We start from the raw sequence: 12,068 nt of genomic DNA, 5'->3' as shown, positions 1-12,068 counted from the left end.
AAGGAGATTTAGCTACTCATTGTCATGGAAGCCTTGCAAGAATGAATTGAAGAAGCAAGATTCATTACAACTTGTGATGTCTCAACAAAGGATGAAGAATCCACTCTTTATCACTCTCACTCTATAAAGCACAAGCCCTATCTCTCTCTCTAAGAATATTACAAGTGAAAACACAGAGAGAAACTAAGTGAAAAACTATGTAAAAACTATGTAAAAACTATATATAAACTATATATGTCTGAAATGGTTGAGTGGGCTATTTATAGGATTCTGAGTCTGCCTTAACTCGCCTCGCGAGCTACTTCATTCGCCATGGCGAGTTGAAGTTTCTTCCCCATTGGGTTTGTGCCACGTCAGCATTGAGAGGCTAAACCGCCTTTACTCGCCTCGCGAGTCATTCCACTCGCCATGGCGAACACACTCGCCTTCTACTCGCCACTGCGAGTTGGTGGCGTGTAATCTCTGTTGGCCACTGGAATTGCTCGCCTTTTACTGGCCATGGCGAGTTGGGGGCGAGTAATCTTCATTTTTCAGCCTTTTTGTACTTTTCTTCATTTTCTTCTATTTCCTTGATGTCTTGAGTTCAAATCCTGCACAAATGGGTGAAGTAAGATAGATAAAGCGTAAAAGGGCAATAATCACTTATTTCTCGGCTTTTCCCTTAATAACTTGCAAAACAAGTAACAAAAGTGCCTAAAATATATCACTTAAATTACAACTTTCTAGCACTTATCAAACTCTCCCCAACTTAACTCTTTGTTTGTCCTCAAACAAAAAATTGAAAATCAAACAAGTTAATATGACAAGACACAAGTACAAAAGGTTTGAAAACATTTTCAGATGAATGATTCAAAGTGAATGCGCGGGCAAGTCTGAGTTTCTAACTAATCTAGAATTCTACCACAAATATGAAATGAGTCCTATGCACAAAGTTCATGTCAAATAGTTCAAGTCAATAAAATATTTATTCACGAACCACACCTAACACACTTCTTTGTAAGTAGATATGGAATTGAAATCAAATGAGTGAGGGTTATGAACACACATCCGGCAATCAAGTTAACATCCAAATCAAGTTATATGTCCATCCAATCATCATTTCAAAAAGCATAAAAACATGGATCAAAAGGTCTTTTAGGGTTGTAATTTGGCTTAGCTACAAAAGAAAGGACATTTGTGGGTCAATTGAATTCAAATGGCCAAGCATAAGGGAACATTCCTTATATTCACATTCAAAGAATCCCCTTAATTCTAAACAAACCCTTGGTGTTAAATCATGATACTCCTTGATCTTGACAACTTATTCTATTTTTGGATTTTTCTTTCTTTTTTTCTTTTTTCTTTTTCATGTACACATTTTTCTTTTTCTTTCTTTTTTCATATACAAACAATGTTGTCTTGATCAAAATTTTTGATTACACCAATGTACTTGACAAGTGATGACCTCTACCTTTTTCTCCCCAACTTGAATAAAACATACTCTATTTGAATGTTCCCTTAATCTATGGCAAAAAGGGACAAATAACAATGAAGGTTTAGGGTTCAACAATTAAAACATATCAAGGTCCGATAGTGCAACAAAAATGAACTAAATTTTGAAAAATATAGGGCGAATTCATCAAGCATTGTGCTTATGAATTGACAGTTCATAATTGAGGACCTTGCTTCATTTGGCTCAAGTGGGTTAACAAATACTCGCTCTTCTCACAAGGTAGGCTATTTGTGGTCAAGTATGTTTCTCTCATTAAACAAAATATGCCTTGATCCTTTCCATGTATTTACACAATTTAAAACAAATATTAGATTTAACATAAAATGATCGAGTTAAAACAATGAATGCCGGTCTCCTTGCATATAGTACAAACATTTGAGGTTTCCTCACTTTTTGGCTAGTACTAAGTGGTTCACAAACAAACACATTATCGCAGAGAACTAGATGAACTGAAATTTGTGCAAAGTACTCATTTCCTATTCAAGTAAAACCTAGAAAAACTGGAAACTTGTACCTTGGCTTTGCGCTTTATCACAAACCATCTGTTATTATCAATCATCTGAGAATTTTGCTCAAGTTTTGGCTATCTTTCAAGCGCTTTGAAATTTGAAGCTTTGAGCATTTTCTTTTCAATAAGCAAGAGTGATAAACTAAAGAAACTTCCACAATTTTCAAAAGAAAGTACTTGATAACACAAAAATTAAATTACTAAACATATTATTTTAACAACACAATACCACATTAAACAATACGGATATGAATACGAAAATACCAAAATAATTAAACAAAATGTTAACTAAACAAAGTGAGTCATTGTGCCAAATAAAACAACAGAAGCAAATATTTGTCAAAGCAGCTGGAATCGAAAGCAAATAAAGGAAATGAAAGAGAAGGGAAAGAATCGACTGAAAGCTTATAAAATGTCACTCAATAAAGGTGAACTTTCACGTCTCTTCTCTTCCTCCTCAACCCTGCATGTCATCATCATCTGAACCACCAGTTGCACTTGGGACTCTGTCTGGATCGTCTCTGTCAGAATCTCCCATCAATATATCGTCAGAAAGCGTCCCGAACGATGATCCACCCCCTCCGTAAGGATCTGGCCTGCCCTCAGGCCAAGAAACATGAGCTTGAAAAGCCTCTGGTGTCATGAATTGTGACATCACCTCCGGTGGGTACCCAGCCTGCTGCTGCATCACATACTGAGACTGCTGAAGATATGTATTAGCACGGTTGGTTGCGTCCAGCATGTTCCATGTATGGGTATGGCACTGGTATTGCCATTGAGCGAAGCTTGAAAAGTCAAAAGCAGCAGTGTGTGGGTCTAGATGTGGTGGAAAGTGGGGTTGTGGTTCAGATGATGGTTGAGGTCGTGGTGGAGGTGCCCCAGAAGATGATGCTTGTTTGCTTTTATCCTTCTTTGTTTCACCCATGATGTATCGGGTGATGAAAGCATCATTGATCGGGTTCCGGATCTTCTCATGGACACTGGTTGGTAGGCGCATGCCGGTATCTTTAATGAGTCCCATGATTAAACCGGGAAAAAAGAGACGAGCTTCTCTTTCACCTCTTCCTTGCAGGGTGACCATTCGGAGTTCCCAAGCAATGGTCCGGGCAATATCTACCTTGATCCCCTTGAGGATGTAGTAGATTAAAGGACACACCTCGACAACACAATCAGACAGATGACTATTGGGCCTGACATTATAAAGAATGAATTTTTGGATAATTTTGGCCTCATTGGTCATGAATTTGTATTGGGCCCGATACTCTCTCCCTGCATCACTGATGTCATAGTTATAGTCTCCCAACAAGAGAAATCGTTTGATTTCTTCATGGGGGCCCGGGAGGATAAAGTGGCCAAGGTTTTGCTTCTCATGAAAGTCATCAAGGTCGTCTGGGTAGGCTAACTCAAAGGGATTGCCAAGGTATGTATTTATTGCCTCACGGTCAAACCGGATAGTTCGACCCCTCACAAAAGTTTCGAATGTAAATGGGTCAGTGTGTGGATTTTCAGGTAGGGCATTGGCATAAAACTCACGCACTAACTCGGCATTAATATCTGTTATGGGTTGAAGGAGTCGTTCCCATCCTTGATCGAGTAAAAGTTTGGCAATTTCTTTATAGGGTCCCTCGGGATTAAGGTTAAAGACCCTCTCACACCACATGGATTGGTCAAGCAGTTCAATATATCTATCTTGATGGTAGCGAGACCTAAATCTCTCCCTCTCAAAGGCTTGGTTTCTAGGTGGGGGTCGGGTTGCGGATGTTTCTCCTTTCTTGCGTTTACCAGTGTTAACGGGTTTCTTTGGAGCCATACCTGCAAACACAACCAGGAATTCCACAAACACCAAACAGACAATTAAATATCAGTATGGAACAAAAAATATTGCATGTTCTGTTACCACTCGCCTCGCGAGCCGGTGCACTCGCCATGGCGAGTAGTTGAAATTTTCTGGGTTTCAGATTGCTCACTCGCCTTGGCGAATGATGAAGCTCGCCATGGCGAGTTGCCCAGAAAATGACAAAAATCGACCCTTTTTCAAAATTTCTTTCAGTTTCAACATTCTTAACCCTAAATATAGTAATTCCGACCCTGATAATGACAAAGAGATGAACTAAATCATGCTTTTGAGTTGAATGTCGAATTATACCACAAAAACCCTAATTTTAATTTTATTTTTAATTTTTACAAAAGGGTTAACAAAAATGTGGATTGGAATCAGAACAACCACGAATTTGGGCATGATTATGTTTCATCTCAGTCATGTGGGTATCAGTTTGAAGAACATTACACTATCTACTACCCTAGGGTTTTTTTTTTTTTTTGCATGAAAATTTGAAATGAATGGCAACAAAGTGAATACAAACCTGAATCAGAAGTAATCTAAGTGCAGAAATGAGTATGCAATAAGCTTGACTTGGATTGACTTGATAAATTGGAAAAAGGGTAGTGTTGAGGTGTTAGGGTTTGAGAGAAGGAAGAAAAAATTTGTGTGGTTGATGAGAGAGAAATGCAAAACCGAAAATGATGAATTAAAGTTGGTAAAGGGTGGTTAAGAGAGATTAATGAGGGAGTTAGTGGCTTTGAAAACTGAAACTGTCAGAACTGCTGCCATTCGCCTCGCGAGCATATCAAAGGACAGTTTTACTCGCCATGGCGACTAGTTGTACTCGCCTCGCGAGTAATGACAGTTCAGACTTTGCTTTCTTTTGGCTTCTGATTTGTGAATGGTTTTGGTATGCACATGACTCCTACACCTAGTATGCATTATAAAAATAAATAACTTACAAAGTTGGGTTGCCTCCCAACAAGCGCTTGTTTATCGTCGTTAGCTCGACGCCTTTTTCGTTAGGGTGGCCAAAATGAAACGGACAACACATCATCTTTTGTAATCCTGCGTGTTGGGAGGAATTCCATGAATTTGAAGTATAATTGATGTGGAGTCCATATCCTCCCTAACTTTGGTTTATTGAACAAGGCACAAATCTCATCTATGATCCGATCAATCTCCAACTTGTTCACTTTCTTCCCCTTTCCTTCCATTGATTCTTCCTTGATTAGTATCCGATCCTCTTTCTCTGTCACCTCCATCACTTCTTCATTTTCAACAGTTTCGGCCTCTTCAGTATATGGCCGTTCTTGAGGAAATTCTTCTGGATGTAGTGGCTCTAATTCTTCCACCATTTTCATTGTGCTACATTCTTCTAGTATTATGTCTTCCTCGGTATCATCAACACCTTCTTCAACAATCTTTCCGACTTCCACAAATGTATTTGAATTATTTTCTTGTTTTCTGTGAGTGGATTGAATGTTGGCTTGAATATCCATGATTTGTTCTTGCATTATTTCCATCTGCAGGGATAGATTCTTCAATCTCTGATTGGTATCCTGCATGTTTATCATGGATTGCTGCATGAAGATATTCAAAGTATTTTCCATCTTTGATATTCGTTCATCTTCATAGGGATGTTGTTGATACTGTTGATATGATTCATACTCCAATGGAGTGTAGAAGTTGTTATAACCATGATCAGCCATGATTGCATTTATGTAGAGAATCTGAAACGGATATAACTAACAAGAAATTTTTCTTTGTATGCAAAGAGGGGTTAGTACCAATAACTATACAAAAGAAAATATATTTACAGAGTATTTACTGATGCTTAAAATGATAAAATAGTCGCGATGTCTACGATATCTAAACGCCAGTCCCCGGCAGCGGCGCCATTTTGATGTAGTATTTTTGCATCAAACAATTGTAAGTATTTATATCGTCTCCTCAGGGACTAGTGCGATATCGCGGACCGTTCGACACCAAATATCATTTCAAGTTAAACGATAGTTGATTGTTTGTTTTAGTAACTCATTTGCAAACGATAAAATTGAGATTAATAGGGCGTGAAACTTGTTAGGATTAGAGTTCCTTGATCAAGCGTCGCACGTAACCTAATGATCATACATGGATTCTAGCTTTTCTTTGATATTATCACGTATCCCTCGACAACACTATTCGTGTCCAAACAATATTGTGAAATCAATTGTATCATTCAATCGTCGATGTCTCAAACTATTGAATGATTCAAGAGTCGATCTTATCGTCCAATCGATGATTTCTCGATCTATTGAATGCTAAGAAAGCTTTAGGTTTGGATACACAAAGTGATTATCAAAACATCGATTCCATGTCTAGAACCTATGTTTTGATAGATGGTTATTCTAAACCTAGATTCAAAAGTATTTCTCAATCACAATTAAATCAAAGATAAAGATTAAAGTGCAAGAATAACATCAATATCAAATCAAATGCTAGAACCATATATTTATAGATCAAAGGATTACATGTTAAACTATGATCAAGTACCTCTAATCCCAACAAAGGAGATTTAGCTACTCATTGTCATGGAAGCCTTGCAAGAATGAATTGAAGAAGCAAGATTCATTACAACTTGTGATGTCTCAACAAAGGATGAAGAATCCACTCTTTATCACTCTCACTCTATAAAGCACAAGCCCTATCTCTCTCTCTAAGAATATTACAAGTGAAAACACAGAGAGAAACTAAGTGAAAAACTATGTAAAAACTATGTAAAAACTATATATAAACTATATATGTCTGAAATGGTTGAGTGGGCTATTTATAGGATTCTGAGTCTGCCTTAACTCGCCTCGCGAGCTACTTCATTCGCCATGGCGAGTTGAAGTTTCTTCCCCATTGGGTTTGTGCCACGTCAGCATTGAGAGGCTAAACCGCCTTTACTCGCCTCGCGAGTCATTCCACTCGCCATGGCGAACACACTCGCCTTCTACTCGCCACTGCGAGTTGGTGGCGTGTAATCTCTGTTGGCCACTGGAATTGCTCGCCTTTTACTGGCCATGGCGAGTTGGGGGCGAGTAATCTTCATTTTTCAGCCTTTTTGTACTTTTCTTCATTTTCTTCTATTTCCTTGATGTCTTGAGTTCAAATCCTGCACAAATGGGTGAAGTAAGATAGATAAAGCGTAAAAGGGCAATAATCACTTATTTCTCGGCTTTTCCCTTAATAACTTGCAAAACAAGTAACAAAAGTGCCTAAAATATATCACTTAAATTACAACTTTCTAGCACTTATCAATAACTAATGAATTGTTTTTGAGAAATTATGTGAAGCATTAACATTGTTTAATTGTTGTTGTTTATGTTGTTAAATTCTCTACTTGACTCATTGTTTATTACTATTGTTGATGATGATTTTCTGCTGTTATATGTTGATAAATTCTCTTATCTAAATTATTGTTTATTAGTATTGTTGATGATGAATTAATGTTGTTATGTGTTGTTAAATTCTTTTATAGAATTATATTGCTTATTATTATTGAATGTGAATCTCACCCCTTCTGTTTGAATGTTGCCTCTACGTGGGTAACGTGCAAATAACCAGGATTAGCTGCTGATGTGAGTTGACTCCCTCACGCGTCGTCTTAGGGTCGCTCTGATACGTAACGGGATGGGGATATTTGTATTGTTTTCCATTTGTTACGTATTATTATGAATTATGTTGACGAACCATTTGAAATGGAATTCTTAAGAAGTTGTTTATGTTGAGGCCGTAGTGTCATTTTGTTGAATAAAGAAAAGTTTTTCCGCTGCGATGTAATTTGAATTATTGATAAAAGATGTTTAAATAAATAGTAATTTTACTCTTTATCTTTTAAAGAAGCGTGACATCTTGTTTAAGTTGAATACTCTGATTATTATGTATTATTTTGCATGTTGGGAAAACAGGGTGTTACACAATAACTGTTTCTTTCATGAAATTTTTGTTGATTCGTATTAATTTCGTATTCACTTTTTCATCGATCTGTTTTTGCGTTTGTAATTTCTCACTCTTTATTTCTTCGCAATAACTGTTTCTTTCATGAAATTTTGTTGATTCATATTAATTTCGTATTAACTCCTTCTCATATTTATGAAGATCTCTCTCTCTCTCTCTCTCTCTCTCTCTCTCTCTCTCTCTTTGATTTTTTATAGATCCATCGATGTGTGTGCTTTTGAGTTAATGTCTGCGTTTGTTAATATCTCACTCGATCGCTTCTGAGATTTATGACGATTTATAACTGTTTTTTGTGTCCATTTCTTTCTCTCTCACTGTTTTTTCGTAGATCTATCGCTCGCTGTGTGTGCTTGTCAATATCTCTCCCTTTTCACTCTTTCTCCTCTCTTTTTTGACTTTATTTTCTTCTTTAATTCACTAGATCTGGAGAAATGGTTAACTGGACAGCAACTCCCAGATTGCTAGTTTTCGTCATATTCATAGGCTTTGTGGCGGAAATTTTTCTCTGATTCGTGAGCATTCTGAATTGATGCGTCAGGGTCAATCAATTCCATCGCTCAGAGTACATTTATTTTATTATTATTTATATATTTTATGTAGCAAAAATGGAAGAAAATAGTGGAGCGCGATGTGTTGGATGCTGCTAATGCTGCTGCACAAGCGGCGCAAGGTCGGCTGGTAATTATTTGACTGATATTTAAATTCAATATTTAAATTCTCATGTTAAAACAGACATTTATTTATATTGATTTTTTTTAGGCACTTGTGTTGGGTGGAGTGAGTCAAGCTAATGGAGCGGGTCAAACACTGCTTCAAAATGTAACAAATTCTATCATTGAGCTGATTCCCGTTTTGGCTCAACTAATAATTCCTCAATTACCACAACCAAATGGAGGCGGAGGCGTTGGGAATAATGCTTATCCTGGAGCTGAACATGTTATTCAGAATTTCATAAATATTTGGTATGATAGAGGTTTTGTTCATGGAAAATTATTGTTTTGACATGCAACATTCCTAATAACACAAGGAATTTACTTAAAAGCCCCCAACGGTAGTTAACTGCCGTTGCTTTTTTTTTTTCTTCCCAAAACTAGAAAACTCCTACACTCCTAATCATTTGTTATTTATTTATTCAATTGTTGTTCACGAATTTATTTTGCATTTGAATGTAGTTACTTTTTTAAGAATTATTTAAATTTATACAATATGTCCCGAGAGCATAACTTAATTTATAGGGATAATGTATTGTCATATGTAAGGGTTCGGGTTCAAACAATGAATTTATACAATACTATTTTTTTTTTTATGAAATAATGCATGCTTAAGCAATGATAAATTTGTAAGGTAAAACAATAAAAAAAAATTAACGGAGATAAACAAATAATATTGAATTTGTTTTGTTTTGTTTTCTTTTTTGTGATGTTCGAGATTTGAACCTAAGACCTTGCATGTATTGAATTTGTTTGTTCATATATTGTTAATTACGAGAAAAAATTATGCAACTATAAATGTAAACTAACATTCAATAGAAGTATGGTATTTGGTTTAAAAAATGGATACAATGTATATATAGCATGATTATGAATTATCATTGAATTACCGTGTATAGATATTTTACACCATAATAATCCGGTAAACATTTATTTTTTGAATGTAAATTTGCAAGTCAACTTTGGTATTGAATTACTTCCATTTCCAAATAATGATAAATTTGCAAGATAAAACAATAATTTTTTTAACGAAGATAAACAAATAATATTGAAGTTATTGGTTCACGTATTTTTAATTATTGGAAGAAAAAAAATTCAATGTAAACTAATTTTATAATAACATTCAACAAAAGTATGGTATTTGATTTAAAAAAAAAAAAAAAGATACGAAATATGTCTATATAGCATGATGATGAATTATCATTGAATAACCGTGTAAAGATATTTTACACCATAAGAATCTAACAAACATTTGTTTTTTGAATGTGACTTTGCAGGTCAACTTCAGGTTGGATTACTTTCATTTTTAATATGTAGATGGACACCAGTAATGTGCATATTGTGATTAAAATTTGTAATAAATCTTGATCATTGTAACATAAAGTGGTTGTCATTGCAACCATTATCAATGTGATTAATACGATATGGTATAGTAGAAACATACATATATTTGATTGTGTTAATATTAATTGGTGGTCTGTTGTGATTTCAAAAGTTGTTTGTCTAGGCTCATCAGTTCATGTGCCTAATGATCCTTGCATTAAGGAGATGGTTGGCAGTCACATCTTTAATTAGGTCATGTGTAGTAAAATTTAAGAAAAAAGTTAATGAATTTGAAATAATATAAGTTGAAAAATAAAAATATTACTTTGACCTAAGAAAATTGCATGAAATACGAATGACATCCACAATCTAAAATTTAAGATAAAAAAAATTAAACAAATGACATTAAAAAACTAATTAAGTAATCATCATAATGTTGAAACTTTCAGTGAAGCCTATGTTGGGTTGTATTATCGCATTAGACTAAGTGAAAACACACAAATAAAATTGACATCACATTTTCATCCAATATCTTGGTACATGTTTGTTGCTCATCTCACTTATATGTTATTCAACATATACATCATATTTGACGTTAACATCTGTCTCACAAGTTGTCTAACTAATGTGCAACTCTCTGCAACTGTAATCATGTGATATTGTCGAAATAAGGTTAAATAAATGCACAACATGGTCAAAAGGTGGGTTGGTGGTGATTTTAGCGTTTGTAGAAAGAGTTATAGATTTTTGGTCGATTAATTTACCAACAAATTAGACTTAATTTATTAAAATACCTCAACATATAAAAATTATAATAAACACATATTTGCCAACTCATCATCATACACACAAAAATTATATCGTTAAATCCCAATAAAAAGTGAAGGAATTTGAAATAATACATATTGAATAAAAAATGTCGCATGAAATCAAACGACATTCAAAAACTTATATAAAAAAAATGAAACAAATGACATCCAAAACATTTCATCACAATGTTCAGACTTCCGGGGGAGCAAAGAATGAGTTGGATCATCACATTAGACTAAGAGCGACCAAAAAAGTGAGATTGACGCCATATCATCTCCCAAAATCTTAAGACATTATGTAGATTGGTCATTTCACTAATATGTTTCTCAACATGTATTTTTGCGTTCAATGTAGAACTTTAAGTCACAATTGACAAATTAACACATCTCCCATAAGTCAGAAACTCTCAGCGTCTGTGATATGATGACACATACAAACAGGGTTAGACAAAGGCACAACAAAGTTAAAAAGGTTGGTTAATGATGGTTTCATGGTGGAGATTTATGTTTCAATCTTTCACGAAAACAGAGAAAGAAATATAGGAAAAAAAAAATTGAAAAGGAAATTTGAACATAACAGAAATGATTAGAACAAAAATTAGTGGGTATTTTGTCCGATTTATGAGTAATTATTTCAGAAGAAAAAAAGACTCAATAAAAAACGTCACTTCATTTAAAATATCTAATAAGCATGTACTTTGTCAATTCAACATAACACATCTGCATATTTTCATTGTCGGATCCCACCAAAGACAAAACTTAAAGGTATTTGAATCAATAGAAGTTGTATAAAATAAATTACATGAAAGAGAATGACATCAAAAACTTATATTTAACATAAAAGAATTAAGCAAATGACATCCAAAAAGAAAATAAAAAAGTGTTCATCATAATGTTATGAAGGAACCTACAATAGATTTGATCATCACATTTGACTAAAAGAAACATCACAAGTGAGATCAACACCACTTCTTCATCCAAAACCTCAGCATATTAGGTATATTGGCCATCTCACATATATTTTTCTCAGTATACTCTTGCATTTAATGTAAAAATTTAACTCACACATGACACATTAACATTTTCTCTTAAGGGTGAGACTCTCTGGCAAACACTTATTTTTTGAATGTGAATTTGCAAGTCAACTTTGGTATTGAATTACTTCCATTTCCAAATAATGATAAATTTGCAAGATAAAACAATAAATTTTTTTAAGGAAGATAAACAAATAATATTGAAGTTGTTTGTTCACATATTGTTAATTATTTGAAGAAAAAATTCAATGTAAACTAATTTTATAATAACATTCAACAAAAGTATGGTATTTGATTTAAAAATAAATGGATACGAAATATGTCTATATAGCATGATGATGAATTATCATTGAATAATCGTGTAAAAATATTTTACACCATAAGAA

At 34.5% G+C, this 12,068-nt stretch overlaps 1 protein-coding gene across 1 annotated transcript; it reads right to left on the bottom strand.

Moving 5' to 3' along the window:
- Window positions 1-4,844: 4,844 nt before the first annotated feature.
- On the bottom strand, window positions 4,845-5,399 carry LOC112417936 (uncharacterized). The gene has a single exon (XM_024774108.1). It carries the CDS (start codon window positions 5,397-5,399, stop codon window positions 4,845-4,847), a length of 555 nt encoding a protein of 184 aa, XP_024629876.1.
- Between the last annotated feature and the right edge of the window lie 6,669 nt (window positions 5,400-12,068).

This window comes from Medicago truncatula, chromosome 1, assembly GCF_003473485.1.
Source record: "Medicago truncatula cultivar Jemalong A17 chromosome 1, MtrunA17r5.0-ANR, whole genome shotgun sequence".
Classification (NCBI taxonomy): Eukaryota; Viridiplantae; Streptophyta; class Magnoliopsida; order Fabales; family Fabaceae; genus Medicago; species Medicago truncatula.
This window is presented reverse-complemented; position numbering and strand designations above follow the sequence as displayed.